At 42.5% G+C, this 24877-nt stretch overlaps 1 protein-coding gene across 4 annotated transcripts in view; it reads left to right on the plus strand.

Moving 5' to 3' along the window:
* The first annotated feature begins 1932 nt into the window (after positions 1 to 1932).
* UBE2Q2 (ubiquitin conjugating enzyme E2 Q2) overlaps positions 1933 to 24877 on the plus strand; it is an 85821-nt gene continuing 62876 nt past the window's right edge. The window contains exon 1 of one of the 4 annotated variants that reach the window (XM_064267218.1): positions 1933 to 2176. In XM_064267218.1, the coding sequence (XP_064123288.1) occupies positions 1988 to 2176 (189 nt within the window). In that variant the 5' untranslated portion in view covers positions 1933 to 1987. The remainder of the gene's footprint in view (positions 2177 to 24877) is intronic. The other 3 variants (XM_064267219.1, XM_064267216.1, XM_064267217.1) reach the window with 3 other exon arrangements.

Below are 24877 nucleotides of genomic sequence, written 5' to 3' on the forward strand. Positions count from 1 at the left end.
AAGCACTATTACATGATGTAATATCTCATATTACATTGAAAATCTAAACTTTTAAAATGTTCATTCGGTGGACTTGATGCCTCTGGGTGTTGTGCTATATTCTGTCATCTCAGGGGACCAGTAGGCCAGGGACAGCTTGTAGATTATGAAGCAGGAGATATTTAGGCACCAAAACCCAAAAACCAAACCCACTGCTGTTGAGTTGATTCCCACTCATAGCAACCGTATAGGACAGTGTAGACCTGCCCCATAGGTTTCCAAGGAGTGGCTGGTGGATTCAAACAGCCGACCTTTTGGTTAGCAGCCAGCCTCTTAACCACTGCTCCATCAGGGCTCCCTTTAGGCACCAGGACTAGGTATCTCTATGTAGAACCAGCGTAAAAGGAAAATGCTGAGCCCCTTGTTGAAAAATTAAGAATTTCAAGATGGCAACAGCAAAACATTAAACCAAGCACAGGACCCTTCTCACTTGAGAAAGCTGTGCAACTACACAGACTGCATACACATGAAGCTGGTTCTACCTCTAGTACATATTACTACCCGCCCCCCTCCCCCCAAAATTACTACATACAGTATTAATTGCTCAATTATGTTGTATTCCTTGGCACTGACATGTAGTCCTTCATCCATTTTTGGAGCATCTAGAACTTGCCAGTGGTTCCAGATGAGAGCATTCATTTAATAAAACTGGATACTTACTATATAATAAGCCTTTTTCTAGGTGCTAGGGATACACTCTGAAGAAGATATTGGAGGTGGGCAGAGACAGTGAACAAATAAACAGGAGAAATATCAGCGGATAGTGCTGAGCAAAACATTAACATACGATGATGTGATACCGGGTGACTGGCTGGCCATTTTAGATTGGGTGGTCAGGGAAGCCCTCTCTGAGATGACATTTGAGCTAAGATCTTAATGAAAATAAAAACGCCTCCACAGGAGGTGGGGGTGAAGTGGATTATCTTCACAGGGCAAAAGAGAGCAAAGGCTTAAAGCAGGGAGGAGGGAAAAACAGACGTCCGGAGTGAACAGTTAGGAGTTAAGGGGAAGGATGAAGTCTGGGGAAGTGGGAGGGATCAGCCGGCAGGGGTCAAATCATCCTCTTTGGTAAATAGATCGTTTGAAGGCAAAGGCCTGGGAAGCGAGCCGGCTAGAAGGTCCTTGCAGGAACCTAGGTTAGAGACAGTGGTGGCTCAGGCTAGGGTTATGTGCCCAAGTGGATTGTCCAAATTAGCTGACATGAAGCTGGGTTGGCCTGTATGGGTCCAAAGTGCTGCCCGCAGCACGCACCTCGCGGTCTCCCAGAGCGGCCGCGCCTGGATCAGGTGAGTGGGTGGTCACTCAGGGCCACGCCGAGGAGCCGCCCCCAGAGCTCGGCGCGCTGCTGTGCCGACGTGGCTGGCGCGGTAGGCAGCGCACGTGTCTGGCCCCAGACCATGGGGGCGCACAGGGGTTCCTGGCCCCACCCGGGTGATAACAGATTGGGGTGCTTTCTGCCCGCCAGCGCGAGGAGCGGAGCGGAGCAGAGCAGATGGGCCAGGCGGAAGGGGGCTGGGTCGCGGCGAGGAGGGGGCGGGCCGGGCGCGCGCGCGCCCCTGTCGTGTGCACACGCCGTAGCGGGGGCGCGCAGGGCGCGCCGGGGCGGGGAGGGGATGGGGGCGGGGTGGGGGCAGCCCTTTCCCAGGCGGTAGCGGGGGCGGTGTTGCTGTTGCCCTTTTAAGCGGCCGGGGCGCCGCCGCCTTTTGCCCGAAGAATCGGTTAGAAAGGGAGTAGCCGCTCCGGCCGCCACATAGCCGCCCTCTGAGGTCTCGACGCGCCCCCCCCGCCATTTTCCAGTCCCGGTCCAACGCGGGCAGCGGCGGCGGGGAGAGGCGGAGCCGCGAGAGCGCGGCCCGGGCCGGCCCCGCGGGGCGGTCGCGGCCGTGACGGCGGCTCCCGGCCCGGCTGGCTCCCCCTCCGCACCCCTCCCGCCGGAGATGAGGGGAAGATGTCCGTGTCAGGGCTTAAGGCCGAGCTGAAGTTCCTGGCGTCCATCTTCGACAAGAACCACGAGCGATTCCGCATCGTCAGTTGGAAGCTGGACGAGCTGCACTGCCAGTTCCTCGTGCCGCCTCCAGCGCCGCGGGGCAGCCCGCACTCGCCGCTGCCGCCGCTCACCCTCCACTGCAACATCACGGTGAGCCGCCCGGCCGCAGCCCGGTGGGGCCGGCTCGGGGCGCGGGCGGAAAGGGGGGCGCCTCGAGCGCCCGGACAAAGGGGAGCCAGGCCCCAGAGAGGCCCCTCGGGTCTACGGGCGGGGCGGGCCCGCCCCTTCCCCCGGCTAGTGGCCCGGCCCAGGCCCCGCCGCGGCCACGGGAGGCTTGGGTGGGAGGAGGCGGAGGGCGCGTTTCTCCGGCCTTTCCCGCGGGGCTGGGTTTGGGGCCCTTGACCCCCGTCGGCCCCGTTGCCGCGCCTCGGGGTGGGAGACCCCGGCGGGCGCGAGCCCTCGCTGGGTCGCCATGGCCGCTCGTAGCCGGCCTGCTTCGGGGGCCGCGGCGAGGCAGATCGTGTCTGGCTGTTGTTTGAGTCCAGGCGAGGAAGGGCAAAAGGCCCTCAAGTTTTAACGCTTCGGTCTGCAGTTAGGTTTCCCTCTTCCCCGCTTATTCAGCTAATTCATTTTATAAGTTTGGGTTAAAGGGAAAACTGACTCATTTCAGGAAAAGAAGTTTGGAACGCAGCGTCTGATACTGTTTGAATTCTTCCCGTTCCCCTGGCCCCGCTCCGCGCTAACGTGTTTCTGGAATACGCATTGTACTGCGGCAGGTGGCGGTATGGGTGTGTATTCATGTAGCCCCCATGTATGCGTAAGCTTTTAAAATTATTAATAGGTGAAAGAAGATACGTTCCCAAGTGTACTGCCCAGAAACATCACTTAATGTCATACAGCCGAAAAGACACCTAAAGCTCACTCATTTGCTCCTTGGAAACCCAAGGTAGTCGGCTTGGCGGAGTAATTGAAGTGTGTTTTATGAACATGTATGATGAGGTTCTTCATTTTGAAACTGATTTATGATATTGGCCCATACTGCAGAATCAAGGTAGTAGTTTCATGTTCCTCGTTAAATATGGCTAAAACCAAGTGTGGTAACTTGGTTAAATGCCTACAGTATGCCAGCTACTTAAGCAGAGTAGGAGTTTGCAAGGGCTTTGAAGTTAATTAACTTATAATAGTTACCGGAATATCTGGAGGCGAAGATGTGTATTACTGCAAAAATAGTATAGTCGAGTGCTGTACTGAGGAGAAAATTAAACATTTATTGAACAGTTCAGCGTTCTGTTTGAGGTACTAGTGTTGCAAAACTGGGCAGAGCATTCCTGCTTTCAGAACACAGTTTTCTTGGGGGAGTTTTATGCAACAAAGCGTGACAAATACGATGGTATCATTATAAATAATGTTATGAAAACTACAGGGTGCAATTACTTTTGACGGCAGGGGCTGGTCAGAGAAGGCTTTGACAAAGATCTGACAATGGGGTTGAGCTTATATAATCCCCCCCCCAAAAAAAAACCAAACCCGTTGCTGTTGAGTTGATTCTTACTCATAGCGACCCTGTAGGACAGAGTAGAACTGCCTAATAGGGTTTCCAAGAAATGGCTGGTGGACTCGAACTTCTGACTTTTTGGTTAGCAGCCATAGCTCTTAACCACTGGGCCACCAGGGCTCCAACAGCTGAGTAGTATTTTGGAAAGGGGTGGACCACATTTCAGGCAGGGGGAACTCAACCCAAAAAAGACCCCAAAGCTTGAGAAAGTGTGGTTTGTTTAGAGAGAAGTGGAAAAGTCATGGTGGTGCTTGAGCAAGGTAGACAAAACTTAACGAAGAAGATGAGATTTGAATTTGACTTTGAAGAAGCCCAGGATATACACTGGTAAAGGGGAAGATTTCCTAAGAACAGTATGCATGTGGAAGTAGTAGTGAGCATGAAGTGGGGATAATGAGATTGGCCTGAATGGCTTGGAGGGTGATTACTGTGGTAGAAGTTGAGGTATAATTAGGAAAAGGTAAGACTGGCTTGAATGAAAGGAGACTAACCTTGCAGGCAGTGGAAGTCATAGTTACTCAATTAAGTTGGGAAAATGTGTCTGACATTAGGATTAAAAGCGGTTCTCCATGGTGGGTGGCACTAACAAGATCCGTGGGTTAAACTGTTGCCCACCAACTTTTTCCGCCTCTCAGTTTTCTTGGGATTCTGCTTTTCCCAAGAAAAGTATTTACTGCCCTCCAGTGGGGACTTGAGTAATGGCGAAAAACTGAAAGTAACACTTCTTGATGCAAAATAGCTGGGTTATCAGGCTTAACTATGAGGTAGTGCATCCAGGAAGAATGACTGGGTAAAACTTCTGTGTCTTTTAGCTTTCGTATGGCTAGATAAACCTTGTAAGCATATTTATGGTTTCCTGTGTGATAGGGAGCCCTGGTGGTTTTGCGTGTGTGTGTGTGTGTGTGTGTGTGTTTGTGTGTGTGTGTGATGTTCGGAAAACCAGAGGTGCCCAATGTACCCAAATGGAAGGCACCTTGGAGTAAGTCCTGCCACCCATGACTGGTGGGCCAGACAGGTGCCCACCAACCATGATGCCAACGTGTACCCACTGATTTTGAGATAACATGTATTCCCATGTAATATTTCTTCAAAATGTATATAGTTAATCAAAAATTTAAACACACTCAATGACTTGGCATACTTCCATTAATGAAAATACATGGTATCAACAAAAAATTCAAAATAGAAGTTAATTGGGTCTTGAAAGGGTTAGGAAATGGATGTGTGTGGGATTTTGGTGATCCCAGTGGGGTTGGTGGTAGTGTTGTTGTCTTGGCATTTTGTGCCGGTGGTACAGGGATGCCAGATGTCTTGCAGTGTTCGGGCAGTCTGGCACAACAAAGAATTGTCCCAGCTAAAATGCCGGTAGTACTGCTCTGCCGGTGAGAACTATATTAGAGGCTGTTAGGAGTCTGCTGCAGAAAAAGGTACTAAGAGAAGACCTGGATTATGGAGTGGCAACTGAAATAGAGTAAGAAGTGAAGTAGAGACACTCAGTAAAAGGAGGATTTGGTAGGGATTACTATAATAACACTGCTGGTAGGAACTATTAAAATTGAGATGGTAATGAATTATGACAGATATTATCAGAAGATGCTTCAGTTTATATGAGTATATGTTAACTTTTTATCACAGAAAAACATCAAATGTATACAAGAGTGGAATAATGTAGTGAACCACCCTCTATCCAACCTCAACAATGATAAACACTTGGTCAATCTTTTTTCACCTATACCCCACCTCAAATTATTAGAAGCAGATCCCAGACGTACCACTTCATCTATAAATATTTCAGTATGTAGCTCTAAGAGATAAAGACTATTTAAACATGGTGGGTGTTTTGATAAAGTCTACATGGCTTGCTCCTGTTGATATCATTTGCTTAGAGGGGAAAGAACAAGGAAGAAATGGGGTCGGATCTCAAATGCCAGGACCTATCTACTGCTTTTGTAATTGATATTATCTAAAACTTGTAGCTCTTAAATAACAACAAAAAAAACAGTAATGAGTTTGACCTATTTTGTAACTTATTGAGCTTTTCTTCCAGGCCCTGTCTTTTCCTTGCTTACCAAGACATCTGATGCAGTTTCTGTAATGTTGAGTGAGGGGTGCCTCACTGGTTGTTTCCTTAAACACATGCATGACAGCTTCTGAATAAGCCTCTGAAGATAGTGCACCCTCTTTTTATTTCTGGCGTCTACACCAGCTGTTTTTCCCATGTGCAGTGAGCCCCTGACTCTCACTCTTTACCCCACTCCATTCTGTTTTTCTGTGTCTCACCATCCTTCAAGGCTCTTCTGGGTCATATTCAGTTGATATTTTCCCTTTTTTTTTTTTCTTTTGTAGTCCTTACTGTTTATTGATTTGATTACATTTTACTGTATTGCATTGTAGTAGTTTTGGGTGTTTGAAGTTTTTTCTTCTTTTTTAATGGTGACAGGAAAGAATATAGTTAGACTTAACCACCTTCCACTCAGTAACTCTTAGTTCTGTTGACTACCATATATGACCACCCTTCTAGCTATATTCTGTTTGAACAGAAATCTTAGCTACCACGTAAGTTAACTGCCACAGAGTTTGTCAGAGTGCAGTGATAACATCAAGAAAATGTCGTAGATAATGCATCAGCGTTTGGAAGGCCACTGAGGGCTCAGTGGGAAATCTGAAATTTGACTCATATGAAAGTGCTAGAAGAAACCAAAGCAGAACAGTGCCGTGTTTTACTCTCTAGGTCAAGGGAATCAAGTTAATTTTTTTTTTTTTCTGATTTATAAATGTGTCCTGATCTTAAATGTGAAGGGAAAAGTGTGTTATTTTTCAACTGCAAAGGAGTCTTTTTATTTCTTGTTTTCTGTGAACTCACAGTAAAGATGTCTATCATGCAAGCTTGCGAGTTACTTTTCTATTTTCAGTAAACAGACCTAATCGCCAGTCAGTGCTAACATACCAATTGTTGTGATCACACCTAAAAGCAAAGTGGCTTATTTTAATAATCCATGTAGCCTTATTGGAGCCCTGGTGGTGCAGTGGTTAAGAGCTACTACAGCTGCTAACCAAAAGGTAAGCAGTTCGAATCCACCAACCGCTCCTTGGAAAACCTGTGGGGCAGTTCTACTCTGTCCGGTAGGGTTGCTATGAGTAGGAATCTGCTCCATGGCAATGGTGTTTTTTCTTGCAGCCTTTTTTTGAGCTAGTATATGATTTTCTTTTAGTCTTTCTGAAATATTTAACATAACATGGCAACTCCATTACTTCTTTTGTGGACTTTTTTGGCATCTGGGGACTCTTGGTAGGGAATCACCGTTTTAGAGTAAAAAATCTCCCCCAGGAAGTAAATGAACTGGTAAATTAGTGAAACCTGTTTCTTATTTGTGTAGCATAAATCATCTTTCTACATGAGCGGCTATTTGTCAGGCAACTTTTGGTGGGACTTTTTTTTTAGCTCATTAAATTTCTATCTGTCATTCCAAGGAGTGCCTCCTTTCCTCCTTCACAGCAAGATACCAAATTAAAAAATGTTAGTGCTTTGAGTCTAGGAGGAAGAGGGAGGTTTAGTCTTTACTTAGTAGTTGAATCCCAACTGCTAGACTGCCAGGGGACGTCTTTTCCTTAGTTTTTGAGACTTTAAGCAGATATCTTCTTTTACTTTGTTTCTCTATAAAATAGATAATACTTTTTGCCCTGCATGAGAGCATATATATATATAAGAAGGATCTTGGGTAGTGATACTATTCTCTAAAAATATAAAAGTGACAGTGTCACCAATGGTTGAAGAATGCTTTATTTTGAAAGTGCTTTGTACCAGCTTTTCATGGGAAATAAGGCAATCCTGTTAGCTTCATTTTTCTGTATTTCTAGCTCTTATGCTGATATAAAGTAGTCTGGCCAAATTCATACAAAAGAAATAATGAACAAAACTTGATTAAGGAGCCTAAGCCCATTTTCTTTGCTCTAGCCCCTGGGACAGATTACCTTTCCAGACTGGAACTCTTGGAGAGGGGAATTATTTGGAAATACCAGAGCTGTCATGTTAAAGCCCCAAGGTGCTTTTCAGGTCAGAAGGAATCATTGTTTTCATTCATCTGACCAATTTATAACAAAAAATCAAAACCCGTTGCTGTCAATTCCGACTCATAGCGACCCTATAGGACACAGTAGAACTGCCCTGTAGTTTCCAAGGAGCGCCTGATGGATTTGAACTGCTGACCTTTTGGTTAGCAAGGTCAAATTCCTAGTGGCTATCTATCTTTCTCCCTTCCCCTTCCCCATTTTTATCCCTTTCCTTGGAAGGAGTGGATATATGAAGAAGAGACTTAGCTCTCCCCTTTATGAATGGTACATCCCTTACTACTTGATTATTATTATTTTTTTTGTTGTTAAAACTTCCTTAGATCTGGAAAAGGGGATAGTATTGGATACTGGTTTTCGTTAGTGGAGGGGCGAGAGAGATTAAAAGAATTGGAATAAGTCACTGCCAAATGTAAAGCATTACTGGAGAGCCAAAATGAAGCATGCGTCCATTTTTCCAGGGCCGTTTCAGTTTTATACTCTTCTAAGAGATCCTTCTGAAAGACCAGCCAGACTCCGAACCCGGGAAAGCGTCCAGTGGTTTCTGTAGTTTAGGTTGTTCCAGCCTTCAGCGAAGTTGTCAGCACCTTTGTTTTTCCTGTCTCACTTCACTTAGAATGATGTTCTGACTAGTTGTGGTTTGCTGCTTGTCTATGAATACTTAACCATTTTTGAGATCAGAGAACTATACATTTTTCTTTTACCGTGAATGTTAATGTTTTTACTGTGCTTCGTTGAGCTCTGGTCGTGTTACTTAGTTGTCTATTTGTAAAATGACCAGCTGCATGCTTTTTTTTCATATCTTTTGTTATGTTGTCAGAGGTTCTGTTTGGTAATTCTTAGGTTCTTTAAGTTTACGTCATTCCTCCCCCCCCGCCCCCCAACATTTATTCAACAGCAAAGTGTGAAAGGAATATGGCCTATACTGATCTTTTAGAAGAATTATACCTGCTGTATCTCTGAGTCAGTCGGAATTGACTTGACGGCAGTGGGGTGGGTGGGTATCTCTGAACCTTCAACTGGAAATATGTGTATCAATTACCAAAAAATTACAAAATCCCTGGAGATGGCTGTGTTCTACCAGTTGGAAAGATGCCAAAAAACATCCTTCTGGTAGGCAGTTTTACAGGCTGGTGCTTGAGGTAGAGCCACACATTGGTCTCTCAGTGAATTTGTGTAGGAAAATAAAGTTATTCCTGTATAAGGTAAAAACTTTTCTTAGGTAGTGACAGGCAGAGAGGCTGATTTGATTAACCTTGAATTGTGTTACCACAGATTGTTGTTGTTGATTGCCGTCAAGTTGATTCTGACTTAACTCATGGCGACCTTATGTGTGTAGAGTAGAACTGTTTCATAGGGTTGTTTTTTTTTTTTTAACTGTAGATGAAAGTTTACAGCTCAAGTTAATTTCTCATACAGGAACTTGCACACATATTGTTATGTGACACTAGTTGCAACCCCTACAATGTGACAGCACACTCCCCTTTTCCACCGCGGGTTCCCTGTGTCCATCCAACTAGCTCCTGTCCCTTCCTGCCTTCTCATCCTGCCTCCGAACCGTCTTGTGTATTTGCTTGAACTTTTTTTTTTTTAAGAAGCATACTCTTCACGAGTATTATTTTATGGTTTATAGTCCAGTCTAATCTTTGTGTGAAGAGGGGGCTTTGGGAATGGTTTTAGTTGTGGAGTTAACAGAGCGTCTGTAGGTCATGGCTTTGAGGGTGCTTCATAGGGTTTTAAAAAATATGTATTACTGTGATTTTGGAGAAAATTTATGTAGCAAATTAGGTTCTCATGTAACAATTTCTAAACATGTTATTTAGTCAAATTGATTATGCTTTTCACAACGTGTCAGCATTCTCATTTCCTTTCTGGTGGTTCTGTTTCCATTAATCCAGCTTCCTTATCCCCCACTTACCTTCTCATCTTTGATCTAGGTAAATGTAGGCCGTTAGGTCTCATTTAGTTGATTGTTTAGAGGAGCATAGTACTCATGGGTAATAACTATTTTACCAGCCACTCTGTCTTTTTGGCTGATAGGTGACCTCTGGGAGTGGTTTGAGTTCCAAGTTTAAAGGGTATCTAGGGCAATAGTCTAGGGAGTTCCTTTAGCTTCTACCGGTCCGGTAAGTCTGGACTTTTTTAGGAATTTGAGTTTTGTTCTACATTTTTTTATCGTTCTGTCCGGGACCATCTATTGTGTCCCTGGTCTGAAAGGTCAGTAGTGGTAGCCGGGTACCATCTAGTTCTTCTGGTCTCAAGATAGGTGAGGCCGTGGTTTGTGTAGACTTCTAGTCCTGTAGGCTAGTTTCTTCTTTGAGCCTTTGGTTTCCTTCTTTCTTTTGCTCCAGATGCGTAGACCAATAGTTGTATCTTACATGGCCACTCTTGAACTCTTAAGGCCCCAGATGCTACTCAACCAAATAAGGATGTAGAACATTAGCTTTATGAGCTATGTTATACTAATTGACCAAGTCTCTCCCTACCCCCCACCCTCGCCCCACCTGATGCTGTGACCTTTTGGAAGCAGATCCCCAAGGCTGTCTTCTGAAGCACCTCTGGGTGGGTTCAAACTGCCAGCCTTTTGGCTAGTAGTCAAGTGCTTAACTGTTCGTGTCACAGTTTTACAGAGGTGAAGTTGTTTGAAATTTGTCCATTTACCATAACCTTTGTGGTGATGGTTATATAAATTTTAAGATTACTCTCTGTCTTAGGCTAGGTTCCCTAGAGGAGCAAAACCAGTGAAGCACATATGTAATTATACATAGATTTATTTCCAGGAAATGGCTCATGCAGTTGTAGAGGCTGGCAAGTCCCAAATCTGTGGGTCAGGTGTCAGGCTAGAGGTTTCTCCTGACTTAGGTGGTTGTAGGGGTTGCTGAATCCAAAATCGGCAGGTCGGGTAGCAGGCTGCTGGCTCACGGGGTTGCAGGAGCTGATGAGTCCCAAGATCTGCAGGTCAGGTGGCAGGGTACTGGCTCACGTCTCAAGAACCGGACGTCAGAGGATGATGAGGTGATGGAAGACTGAGAGGGAGGGAGCTTTGCCAGAACATCTGTTTATATTGGATGCAGTCTGCACCCCCAGGGAAACTCCTCTTCAGCTGACTGGCTACTCACATCAGATCACAAAATGGAGTATGATTACGTAATATCTGCCAAACCACTGAGGGTCCTGGCATAGCCAAGTTGACACATAACCTTTACCATCATACTTTCTATGAGTATATAAATTCTGATTTGCTATGAGAGTGACTACATTTCTTATTGACCAAATTCAAGTATGTATAGTAATAAAAATTCTGGTAATACCTACCTCGAAAGATGTGGCTAAGTGGTGTCTAAGAGTGTCTAAGCACATAGTAGGTGTTTAAATGTTAAGCTGTCTTTAGAGCTTAAGGTGGAAGCGCTGGTGACGCAGCGGCTAAACACTTGGCTGCTAACCAGAAGGTCAGTGGTTTGAGCCCACCAGCTGCTCCATGGGAGGAAGATGTGGCAGTCTGCTTCTGTAAAGATTTACAGCCCTGGAAACCCTATGGGGCAGTTCTGCTCTGCCCCAGAGGGTCACTGTGAATTGGAATTGACTCGATGACAAGATTTTTTTTTTTTAGAGTTGAAGGAAAAATTTAAAATTTAAAGAATTCAAAAATTCTTTATAACAACTTTGATATTATGAAATCACCTAGTCATTTTGTTGCTCAGTCTTTAAACCATTTAGTGTTCTTCCTTACTAAACTGTTATCAATTATAGTTTAATTTTTTGAGAATTATGATTATAGAAAACATTAAGTGTTTCTGTAAACTGTGTGAAAATAAGGCAGTTTAAATACCATTTAAATTTTTCTGCATGATTTTTTTAAAAAAAGAATTAACCTAAAGCAGTTAGAGTTTTTTGTTTTTTTAAAAAAAAAATCATATTTTTTGGGTAAGAAAGGATTTGAATGTTTGACAGCTCATTTTAATATTGTACATTCCACAAAGAAATACGTCATTAAAGGACTCTAAGAAAAATAGATCGTTCTTCAGTTAAGATAATAAATGTGAGTTATTAATGATTTTATTATGTACATTCTTAGGGATGGTCCTATGCAAAATTCTGCCTTACATAAAAATTGGTTTAGTCAGCTCTGCATTTTAAATGTCAGGGAAAGCGTGAAGTATAAAAGTCATGAACAATTTTATCCTACTGAGTCTTAAAATCACTATAAAACGAATAGCAGAATGGGGGACAAACAAAGGTCCTGAATGATCAGATGCATAGATAATTGTTCTGTATGTAAATCTTCATATTTTCATAACTATAGCTAAGAAGAACTGTTAGAAGCACTTAAACATTCAGTGTAAGAAACACTGAATTTATATTGAGATTTTTGAGCACCATCCTGTATTTAAAAGATGGTATATAATGGGTCATTTTAAAGAGGAAATAATAGGAAAATTGTCACTTCAAGGGAGAAAAGATACAAAGCTTAGTTGTTAACCTTGTAAAAATTAAAGTTTAAAGTATAGTAGAGAAGGAAAATATTAATACATCGGCTTAAATATGGGTTATCATTTTAGGTGCTTTTCGAAGTAGATTGTATTTTAAATGTTACATTGAATAAGCCTTGAACACATGTAGAGTTTGCGCTGGAGGTTAAGGTTAAGGTTGTTTTGGGGGTTTTTGGTGGGGTGTGGATAATGGAAACAAAAGACATTTTTTATTGTAAATGTTTAGAAACAAGCAAAAGTGGAAAAACAAAATCACCTATACCTTTACCGCTCAAAGATACTGTTATCAAAATTTTAGTATGATGTCTTACTGATCATCTAGTCATTTTATACCCTATGTTTATATATATACTCCATCTCTAAAAAAATAAGTAAACTGCAATCTTTTTTCATTCAACTGTATAAAGGACATCATGCTTGGTAAAGTAGGGGGTCAGTGAAAGAGAGGGAGATGCTTAACGAGATGGATTGACACAGTGGCTGGAATGATGGGCTCAAGCGTAGCAACAATTGTGAGGGTGGTTGCTATGACTCAGAACCAACTCAACAGCACCTAACAACAACAGCAACATACTGTGGATCTGTGTCATGACTTATTTCTCTACATTGTCTTTAGTTATCATGTGCTATTCTACTCTAAAGGAGTCCTGGTGGTGCAGTGGTTAAAGCCATTAACCGTTAACTGTAAAGGTTGACGGTTCAAAACCACCAGTGGCTCCACAGGAGAAAGATGTGGCAGTCTGCTTCTGTAAAGGTTTACAGCCTTGGAAACCCTTTGGGGTAGTTCCACTCTGTCCTGTAGGATGCCTATGAGTTGGAATTGACTGGATGGCGAGGGGTTTGGTTTTGGTTTTTTAAAGGCCTCAGGCACTTGCGAGTTCTAGTTCTGTGGCCTGGGGTAAACGATCCACTTTCGCAGTCATCTACTTCCTGTTCGAGCACTGAGTGAATTTCACTTTAAGTTCTTTTGTGGGTCCATTATTGCGAACAGGTGTTGTCGTCTTTTTTTCAGTTGTGGTAAATGGATGCATGCCTTAACTCTCTGTAATTTGGCAGTACAAGGATAAGTTAGGAGAACTAGGTATGGACCCTTCTAACAAGGCTGAAGTGAATCATTTAATTGGTGTTTACTCCAATAAACATAGTCACCAGGCATAAGTGGAGGCATTGTTCAATGCCTTGGCTGTCAAATGCTTGCTTGAGGAGTTTGGCATGTTCCTTGACATAATGAATGAAGGCCTAGCAATATTTTAATAAATTGTTGTGGATTAAATTTAAACCAGCGGCCACTGAAATAAGGTAGATTCATCGGCCTGCACGTAATTATCTCATAAGAGGTCAACTTATGAGGGCTGAAAGAGGTGGCGTTCAGATGCATTAAAACTGGCGGCAGGACCTGCGGCCAGGTCCGACCCGTTGAAGACGAGAGTTTTGCCAGTTGGGTCTTTATGATACCATTGGTCTCTCCTACAAGTCCAGAGGACTGAGGGTGATAGTGACAATAGAGCTGCAGAAAAGTGGGAAATATTTTACAAATATCTGTGATTACTTGTACAGTAAAGTGGTTACCTTATCATGGGAAGGATAGCTGTAGCCATCCAGCGATTTCTTAGCCACAAAAGTTGCCATGGCTTGGTGACAGTGAAAAGCTTTGACCCAATATGAATATCTGCAAATCATGGCTAAAACAAATTTATAACCATTGGAGGATGTCAGCTGAATAAAATCCATCTGCCATCTGAGCATAGGTCTCGTTGGCAGAGGGTACCCCCAGGTGAGGGTTGGTAGGATTTGCATGGGTTATATTCAGAACAGATAGAGCACTGCCTTACTACTTCATCTGCAGTCTTCCAAAAGTGTCCCCAAAAATATTTACATAAATTCCCAGTCTTACGCTGCCCAAATGATCCTTATATGAAAGTTCATGACCAAAGGAATGTGTAAGTCCCTGGGGAGTACTGGCTTTGAATCTGGCCCTTCTCAAAGAGAATTATTCCTATTAATTTTACAACCATCTCTTTTTCATTGTTCTGTCACATCTTCAGGAGCCTTAGCCTGATGACTAGCCACGTAATGCCAAACAGCAGTTTTTTGCCTAGGATCTTCAGTTAGTAAGTGAGTGGGCATACCTGGAGGGCCGTTGCCACAGAGATGACATTTGTTATGAATGGAGGGGTTGTTGGGACAATGTTGTAAGAAGGGCTATAAAGGTCTGAGCCAGAAGTGCTCAGCATCATAAAGGATCTTGTTCTGTCAGGAGGGATGGAGCTAAAAGATGATAGATGGTTGGCAGTGGATTCAAAAATTTACAAAACTGTCATTCCAAGAAATCAGTGCAGCTTTCACTGGGCATATTGGATCAGAGGAATGGGACATTGAAGGCAAGAAGGTGAAACAGGTCTGTCTCCAGGACCAATGCACAAGCATATAGTGGGATCCAGATAACATTCCAGTTATCCGGATAACATGCGTAGTCTTTAATGTCTTCCTCAGAGGCCACCTGCCGGTACTTACGAGGGTACCCAAGAAATCAGGAAAACGGGAACGATCAAAAAAGCTTGGGTTAAGTTTTGCGAAGCCTAGCTTCACTTGATTCCTCTTGCTTAAGAAATTGGACTTTGAAAAATTGGAGGAAGATCCTAATTTTATTCCCCTTATTTTTTTTATTCCCTCCTTTTCATTCTGATTGTGACTGAGACTCTTGTAAGCAGGAGGTCATTGGGAAACAGCCTGTTTGGCAGTTGCGTCAACTAGAATATTCCCTTTAATTTTTTCGGTCTGGGGAACGTTTTTAGGTTGGTGTGTCTGGATTTTGACTACTGCAGTTCCTGAAGGGATTAAGAGAGCTTCCAGGAGGTTGGTGCCAAGGGGCCATTTTTAATCCAGGCTCTGGAGGATGTCAGGAACTCTCTTTGTTTCCATAACTTCCTAAAATCATGGACCACTGTGAAAGCATACCTCGAGTCCATATAAATGGTTACTGACTGTCTGGAAGCCAATTTGCAAGCCCTGGTGAGTGCAGTCAGTCCAGCTTACTGGACTGAAGCGACATCAGGAAGGGCGTCACTCCAAAATTTTGGTGGACATAGTGACAGCATATCCTCCCTGACAATGAGAATTAGAAAGATTTGGCCTTAAATATGACCCATCTACAAAAAGATATCAGGGTTAAGAAGGGGAGTTTTCTGCAAGTCCTGCCTGGTGGTACGTAGCTGGTCTGTCAAATCAGGGCAGTCATGGGGGATTTTATCCATTGGATAGAGGTAGAAGGGTGGCTGGGTTTAAATAATTCACCATGTACAGGTGAATGTTAGATGTAGCCAGAAGGAGAACTTGATAAGAGGTTATTCTACTAGCTGGTAAATGTTGAGTTAGTGTGGAATTTAAAATAGCAGCAATGGCATGGGACCATATACATCTAAAAATTTTCCAAGTACAATGTCTGCTGTGGCTTCTACTAATTGGGCTGTTGCTGCAACTGCCCTGAGGTGGGGGGAGTATCCTCTAGACACTGGGTCCAATTGCAGGCTCTAGTACCCCATGGGTCACTGTTGACCTCCATGAGTCTGTGTGAGAACCCCTAAAACTTTCCTGACTGTTTGAAGAATATTAAAAGAAAAATCAAGATTATAGGTGGGAAACCCAAGGCTGGAGTATTAAGTAGGCACTCTTTTAGTTTTAAAACAGCCTGAATGCCTTCTTCTGACAATTGAAACAGGTCGGATGCTGTCTCCTTTAAAAACTAATATAAGAGTTGCACCATTAATGGAAAATTAGGAATCCATGCATGGCAGTAATTGCAGAGACCTAAAAATCCTCATAACTGCTCCTTAGTGGTTGAAATAGGAAAGATGAAAATAGCATCCTTTTTCTTTGGATCTAAGGAAACCCCTTGTGCAGAGATGAAAAAACAAAAACAAAAAACCAAAGCCATTGCCATTGAGTCAATTTTGACTCATAGTGACCCTATAGGACAGAGTAGAACTGCCCCAGGGTTTCCCAGGAGCAGCTGGTGAATTTGAACTGCCAACCCTTTGGTTAGCAACTGAATGCTTAACCACAGCGCCACCAGAGCTCCAGTGCAGAGATAATGTGCCTCAAATATTTCATTGCTGGTAGTTCCAGTTGTAACTTTTCTTTGGATACTTTGTGCTCTTTGGCGGCCAGATGTTGCAATAACAAGACACTGTCTTTTAAGCAAACGTCCAATGTCTTATAGCAAATTAACAAGTCATCCATATATTGAATCAAGGTGGAACCATGGGCAAATCGTAGAGATTGTAAATCAGCATGCAAAATTTGGGGAAAATATGTAGGACTTTCAGTATATATTTGGGGCATGACCTTTTAGGTGTATTTTTGGTCACCCGGGTGAAGGCAAATAAGTATTGGCTTTCAGGATGCACTGGAATACTGAAAAAAAAGCACTGCAAAGGTGTACTACAGTAAAGTGGAGTGGAAGGAGCAAATGAGGGTTCAGAATCATGGGAAACTGTAGAATTACAGTGTGATTAATGGTGTGTAAGTCTTGCACAAAATGCCACCCTGGGTTTCCTCACAGGAAACATGAGAGTGTTACAAGGGCTAGTGCAAGGGATGGTAAGCCCTGTGGCTAAGAATCCCTGAATTATAGGCTCCAATCCTTCCCTAGCCTCTTGCTTTAAAGGGTCTTGGGAATCCTAGGCAACAGCTTAGAAGCATCTCTTTGGATCTTAGTGGGCTCAACTGATTGGACTCGACCAACATCAGCGGAGATTGTGGCCCACAATGATTTTGATACCACAGAAGGGCAGTCAAAAGCAGTGGTTGGGATAGGGGTGTCTTTCTGCAAGGGCACGGAAACCATGCAGGAAACATAGGGTGTCCTCATTGACTGTAGATTCTTTTTACCTTGGATTGGGAAGCATTAGATATCTCTAAAAGTATCTCTTCTTGCTCAGTAAATTGCAAATGCCAGTTCCACTTTGATAAGACATTTTTACCTAACAAATAATCAGGGGTGTCTGAGCTTAATAAAAAGGGATACGTATTCTCAGTGGGTCCCAAAGAAACTGTTAAAACCTCCCCCTACCTGTGTTTCTACACCTGGGCAGGTGTGCAGAGGAATTTTGTCATGGGTCTTGGGAGAGAGAAGCAGTTGGGCTGTAGACGGAGATGGCTTGGGATAAGAAGACCCACCGCTCCATCTGTGAGCAAGTCCCTTTTCTTTTCTGGCCTCAGTGCCCTTGTTTGAGGGGATTGGCCTCATGTTGATAAAACTCATCCTGGAGTTGAACGCATTCGGCACAGAGCTAAGAGCTCACACACAGACTTCATTTGATGCCCTCAGCAATCCCGTGAGGTAGTGCTGCTATGAACTCTATAGACGAAGACAGAGGCATAAGAGAGGTGAGGCAATTGCCTAAGGCTACACAGCTGGCAAGTGGCAGAGCTGGTATTCAACCCATGTTTGGCTGACTCTAGAGCAGTGCTGTCCAGCAGCACTTTCTGCCATAATGGAATGTTCTGTAGTTGACCTGTCCAGTGGAGTAGTCACTTGCCACATGTGACTGTTGAGCACTTGAAATGTGGCTAGTGCAACTGAGGGTTAGTGGTTGGGAATTAACTAAAGTCTGCTCATGGTCTGAAATCTCCAGTACCTTATAGGGTTTCGTACTTCAGGATACAGGCTTTTGCAAACTTGTGGGGTTAATAGCAGAGAGAGTATCCTCTGTGTCAATTAAGAATTTGCCTGGTTCTCCTTGTGAATCAAGAGCTGCTACCAGAAAAGCATCTAATACATCCCTGAAGCCCCTTCATTCAGTCTTGGGTAGTGCCAAGGGCAAAACACCAAGCTTGTTCTTCAGTTAAAGACAGACAATCTGTCTTGAAGTATCCTGGCTTTTTGCAATAATAGGAAACTCCTAGGACATTGGATTGAGGATTCTTAGGTCTGACTCCAGTGTGTGATTTGAATTTACAGTGACTGGAATATTGGAGGTGTTGCAACTGTAAAGCTGTCAGTTTACTTTGAGGTTTTTTTTTTGGCTCTGATTCCTTACCTTTTTGTTAAGCCAATTTATTTGTGAGAGTAGTTAATTTTGAGGTGTCAATACTTGCTCAGTTTGGATGGTGATATTTGACCAAATCTGCTAGTTCTGGATGGAGGCCACCCACAAAAAGAGAATTAAACGTGAGGGTAGCTACTTCATTTTCTAAGTTCAAACCAGAGTATTCCATAAATATTTGGGTTAAATGGTCTCTATAATTATATACATTCTTGTCTCTTTCTTGTTTACAGGCTTGAAAGTTAGCCTAATTTATCTTTTTAGGAAAAACTGTTGGGAAGGAATGAGTTAAGTTTGTAAAAATTTCCTTGGTCTGGGTTATCAACTCCAAACTGGGGACATTTGGTTGAATTGATAATGATCTTTCCAGGTCCTTCCACTGGGCGTCCTCCACCCACCTTTGAACATCCCCAGTTCCCAACACCATGTGTAAGAGGTTATATAAGTCTTCTGACCTGGGCTCCTGTGTTTCTGCCAGGATTTTAAATGCCTGATAGAATTTATGAGGATGTTCGTGAGTTTCTCAGGAAACTCCTTTATGATAGCATGATGGTCTGCTTTAGACCATGGGGCAAGGGTGACTTCAGGAGGACTTCCTCTTGCCTTTGGATATTTAATTTCAAAAGACATCTTAATTACTGGTTCAGTCTCTCATGTAGCTACTAGTTTGGTTTCGAGGATTCCCTAGGGTGACAAAGTAGTTCACACAAAGTATTGTCAGGACAAGAAAGTAGAGGTGGATACAGAGGAGCAGTCTGCGAAGGAGCAGTGGGAGGGGGAGATGATGTAGTGGCAGCAGTTTTGTTTTGCTACCTGGACACCATGTCCTGCGGTGAGGGAAAGCTATCAGTCTGTCTCTTGGAAGCTTCTAAAAAACAATTAAAATATGTTTACCCCTGGTCCTCTTTAGTCCTGGTGCCTTTAGCCTCTAGTTAACTGCACAAAAGTTTAACTTATTGAGCTCAAACTCCCCCCAAATGGCGACTGATCCTCGAGGCTTTTGTTGATAAGTGCGTGTTACCATCCAAGATGTTGAACTGTATCAGGGCCATAATTTTTAGTCATGTAACAAGCAATGGCGGGGAGGGGAGGGTGGTCGACAGCAGTCCCAGAGGGGGATCCACTATGGTCTTTTGAAGCAGCATTCCCCATCTTACCAAAGATATGTATGTGCTGGCAACCAAAGGGTATGCTAAGCCTCCTGTGCTTCTAGAGGGGAAGAAGAAAAAAAAAACAGTTTGTGTAGAGTTATGCCTTTTGTCTGCTAGATGGTGGACTTGTCACACTCAAAATTTCTGCAAAATGTTCAAACCGTGAACAGAAACAAAAGATTGAAAGCTCAAGAAATGAACTGGAGACTTGAACGCCTTTAGGGTCTGTTAAAAATCTGTCGGGTTTTACCATGGGCCTGGGCTGTGTTTTGCCCTTTGTTTTTGTGGCTCGTGAGACCGGAAAGCATCTCAGTAGGCAACTATCCCGCAGACCACAAACAGAAACAAAAGAAAGATGAGTGTGAACACACTTAACAGGATACAGGCAGTAGGTTGCAACCTCATAACAAACTACGGTTGAAACCACAAACCTTTAAGAAACTTGTTTAGCCATGAACAAGAAAGTAAAAGTAGAAAATGGCTTCGATAAATCCCAAAGAGCTGTGTCGAAATGTCTGGGGCTAGATTTTGGGAGTGTTCACTTCTGGATAGATCCAGTGGGGTCTGAGAAAGCAGGAGGGTACAAGGGGCCCTTGTCAGTGCCTGACTCTGGTTTTTTGGCTCCTTGGTCCACTGGGCAAAGACGTCTTAATGCTGCTGACTCTACCATTTGTTGTAGAGAACAGACTCTCCACAACTCTGTGAAAGTAAAATCAAAGAGATTTCTTAAAGCCAATGTATCCTTTGAATGGGGATTGTGAAAACCTTAGTGTCTGAAGCTCATGGATCCAAGGGAGAAGGTGCAAATCAGACATGCTGTAGGAAGAACTGCAAAACAGAATATTCTAATTGATTTACAGCAGTTGGGGTCAATCAGAGGTCTCCGAATATAGGGTCTACTGGGGAGATCTGACACAAAGAGTTTTGATAAGGTTTGGTTACAGACGCAAGGACACATAGTATCCACTTTATTAGCCTGATCGCAAAGAAAAGCATTTCCTTAATGACAGGATTGTTTCCTAAGCAACAGGGTTTGAATCTCTGTTAGAGGTTATACTGATCCTTGGCATTAGTTCAGCCATTTTATTTAAGGTTAGACACCCCTTTTGTTTTTATATCCCATATCATCTTTAATGTTTGGTCTGTCATTTGCTTCTACATTCAATCTTTTTGATATGTTGTTTTGGTGGAAATAATAGAAAGAAAATGTAGCCTCACACAGATGTTTAGTTGGAAAAAGGAAGAATTTTTTAATAGCCTTTTTAGGTAATTGTGGCTGTTCCTTTTTGATCTGTCTTGAACTTTAAATGGATCTTTTATTCTTGCATACTGTGTCATGCATTAGCCATTTGGGAAATAGTGGCTCATTGAGATCTTATAAATATTGATACATTTCATTATATGGTATCATAGCATCACATTCATTAATATCACCATTAATCACATCAGAAGAGTCTTGGGAAGCTGTCAAGCTTGCAGTAGCAGACAAGTTTTCTAAAACTCTAATTTTTGCTTGAAAACTTGAATTTTATTACTGGCAATAAATACTATTATTCCCTCGAAATGACAGGCTCTCTTCATTCATTTTCCAGAAAATGTCAGAAACCTAGGTTGGAATAATGGCTGTTTATAAGTCCTTGCAAGTAAAAAATGTCTTCCATTGAAGTGGTAGTTCAGCTCACAGCTCAGTCACGGACATGCTTTTTCTCATGTATTCTGTAGAAGTGCTTATGTGTACTTCCCATTTCATCACTTGTAATCTTAAAAAGGCATATTCGAGGATTGAGATTTAATAAAATAATTTTTATTGTGGTATTATACTTCATTCTTAAGTAAAATGGGTCTTTAAAATTTATTTTTTACTTCTTTTTGAGAACATACACAGCAAAATATACTCCAGTTCCGCAGGTTTCTGCATGTACCATTTACAGGCATTGATAATATTCTTCGAGTTGTGCAACCATTCTGACCCTCCTCTTTTGAGTTGTTTGTCCCTCATATAACATAAACTCACTACCCCCTAAGGTTCCTATCTAATCTCTCAAGTTGCTGTTGTCAATTTGATCCCATGTACATAGTTTGTAAAAGAGCGTAATGCTCAAGTAGACCCTTTTTTTTTTTTTTTTTACTAGTTAAGCTAGACTGTTGTTTGGTTCTAAGAAGACTTCAGGGGATATTTTTGGTTTAAGGTTTAAAGATTATCTTAGGGCTAAAGTTTCAGGGCTTCATCAATCCGTCGTGGCTCCAGGAAGTTTGGAGTCCATGAAAATTGTAAATTCTGTTCTGCATTTCACCACTTGTGATCAGGATTCTTCTGTAGAATCTTTGAAAATGTTCAGTAATGGTAACTGGGCACCATCCAGTTTTACTGGTCTCATGGCATAGGAGCCAGTTAGCTATACATTCCATATCCTCTTATTCCTGACTTTCCTTCTTTCTCTGTTGCTCCAGGCCAATAGAGACCAATTGTGGTGCCTTGGATGGCTGCTTGCAAGCTTTTAAGACCCTAGGAGCTATGCAAGGAACTAGGAGGTAGAACAGATGTACTAAATGTGTTATTAGGTCAGTTAACTGGGATGTCACATGAAACCATGACCCTAAACTTCCAAACCAAGAAACCATATCCCATGAGGTGTTTGGTTGTACATAAGCAGCCTCATCAGCTATTTTTGCTGTTGTTGTTGTAAATATATATCTATCACTTAACTTTTACCAATTCAACTTTTTACAGTTGTACAACTGGGTTTTTTTTTTTTTTTTTTTTACAACTCATTGACAGCAATTACATTGGCTGTGTAACCCTACCCTAATCAATGTGATATTTCCATCACTGTTAGCTCCCTTTTCCACCCACCTTCCCACCCCTGGAAACCTTTTTTTTTCCTTAGTTTTTTTTTGAATGCATAGTGGTAGGGAATACAATGGCTACTACTACAGTTCGGTGCCACTGTCTTGACTCCTGCTGAGGTGCCAGCAGTTTTACGCACCATTGTTTTTTTTGCACTGTTAGTGCAAACGGAAACAGTGAAAAAGGCAGTTAATGTCTTAGTGTTACTGTGGAAATAGTTTGGACTTAGGGTTTTGAGTTCCCAACTTTGAGAAGTATTGACATAGGTGCTTAAACCTACTATATATCCTATCTTCTTATGTACAGAGCTTAAAAGCCATATCTTAGTAATTCACCTCAGTTTTATTTATTTTTCCAGTTCTTTTCATATGGTGTTGAGGGGTTCAGTCCAGAGCAACAACTCTTCTCTTTTTTAATTGTGTTTTAAGTGAAAGTTTATAGTTCAAGTTAGTTTCTCATACAAAAATTTATATACACATTGTTACGTGACCCTAGTTGCTCTCCCTATGATGTGACAGCACACTCCTTCTTTCCACTCCGTATTTCTCGTGTCCAGCTCCTGTCCCTTTCTGCCTTCTCATCTCGACTCAGAACAGGAGCTGCCCATTTAATCTCATGTTCTTTTATCTACTTGAGCTAAGAATCACACTCATCACAAGTATCATTTAATGTGTTATAATCCAGTCTAATCTTTGAAGAGTTGGCTTTGGGAATGGTTTTTGTTTTGGGCTAACAGAGTCCAAGGGCCATTTCTTCTGGGGTCCCTGCAGTTTCAGTCAGATCATTAAGTCTGGTCTTTTTACTAGAATTTGAGTTCTGCACCCTACTTTTCTCCTGCTCCATCAGGGACTCTCTCTTGTGTTCCCTGTTAGGATGGTCATCGGTGGTAGCTGGGCACCACCTACTTCTTCGGGTCTCAGGCTGATGGTGTCTCTGGTTTATGGGACCCTTTCTGTCTCTTGGGCTCATATTTTCCTTGTGTCATTGGTGTTCTTCATTCTCCTTTGCTCCAGATGGGTTGGCATCAATTGATGCATCTTAGATGGCTGCTTGCCAGCTTTTAAGACCCCAGACACCACTCACTAAAGTGGGATGCAGAACATTTTCTTAATAAACTTTGTTATGCCAGTTGACCTAGATATCCCCTGAAACCATGGTCCCCAGACTCCCACCTCTGCTATTCTGTCCCTGGAAGTGTTTGGTTGTATTCAGGAAACTTCTTAGGTTTTGGTTTAGTCCAGTTGTGCTGACTTCCCCTGTATTGTGTATTGACCTTCCCTTCACCTAAGATAATCCTTGTCTACTTTTTTTACTAGCTAGTTAGTGAATACCCCACTCCCTCCCACCCTACCCTTGTAACCATCAGAGAATGTTTTGTTCTGTGTTTAAACTGTTTCTTGAGTTCTTATGATAGTGGTCTTGTACAATATATGTCCTTTTGTGACTGACTAATTTCACTCAGCATAGTGCCTTCCAGAGATTCATCCCAGTTATGAGATGTTTCATGGATTCATGGTTGTTCTTTATCGTTGTGTAGTATTGCATTTTGTGACTACACCATCGTTTGTTTCATACATTCATCCGTTGATGGTCACCTAGGTTGTTTCCATCTTTTTTGCTGTTGTGAACAGTGCTGCAGTAAACATGGTGTGCATATATCTATTTGTGTGATGGCTCTTATTTCTCTAGGATATATTCCAAGGAGTGAGACTGCTGGATCGTATGGTACTTTATTTCTCGCTTTTTAAGGAAGCGCCAAATCGATTCCCAAAGTGGTTGTACAATTTTACATTCCCACCAGCAGTGTAGAAGTGTTCCAGTCTCTCCACAACCTCGCCAACATTTACTATTTTGTGTTTTTTGGATTAATGCTGGCCTTGTTGGGGCGAGATGGAATCTCATTGTAGTTTTGATTTGCATTTCTCTAATGGCTAATGATCCTGAGCATTTCCTTGTGTATCTGTTAGCTGTCTGAATGTCTTCTTTGGTGAAGTGCCTGTTCATATCCTTTGCCTGTTTTTTAATTGGGTTATTTTTCTTTTTGTTATTGAGGTTTTGCACTGTTATAGATTTTAGAGATTAGATGTTGATCGGATTTGTCATAGCCAAAGATTTTTTCCCAGTTTGTGGGTTGTCTTTTTACTCTTTCGGTGAAGTTTTTTAATGAGCGTAAGTGTTTGATTTTTAGGAGCTCACAGATATCTAGTTTCTCTTCTGGTGTTTATACATTGTTAGTTATGGTTCGTATTCTGTTTATGCCATGTATTAGGACTCTTAACCTTGTCTCCATTTTTTCTTCCGTGATCTTTATTATTTTAGATTTTATATTTAGGCCTTTGATCCATTTTGAGTTAATTTTTGTGCATGGTTTGAGGTATGGGTCCTGTTTTCATTTTCTTTGCAGATGGATATCCAGTTATGCCAGCACCATTTGTTAAAGAGACTGCCTTTTCCCGAATTAATGAACTTTGGGCCTTTGTCAAATATTAGCTGCTCATAAGTGGATGAATTTACTCCTGGACTCTCAATTCTGTTCCATTGGCCTACGTATCTATTGTACCAGTACCAGGCTCTTTTGACTACTGTGGTGGTATAAACAAAAAAAAACAAACCCAGTGCCGTCGGGTCGATTCTGACTCATAGCGACCCTATGGGACTGAGTAGAACTGCCCCATAGAGTTTCCAAGGAGCA

Source organism: Loxodonta africana, chromosome 13 (assembly GCF_030014295.1).
Source record: "Loxodonta africana isolate mLoxAfr1 chromosome 13, mLoxAfr1.hap2, whole genome shotgun sequence".
Taxonomy (NCBI): Eukaryota; Metazoa; Chordata; class Mammalia; order Proboscidea; family Elephantidae; genus Loxodonta; species Loxodonta africana.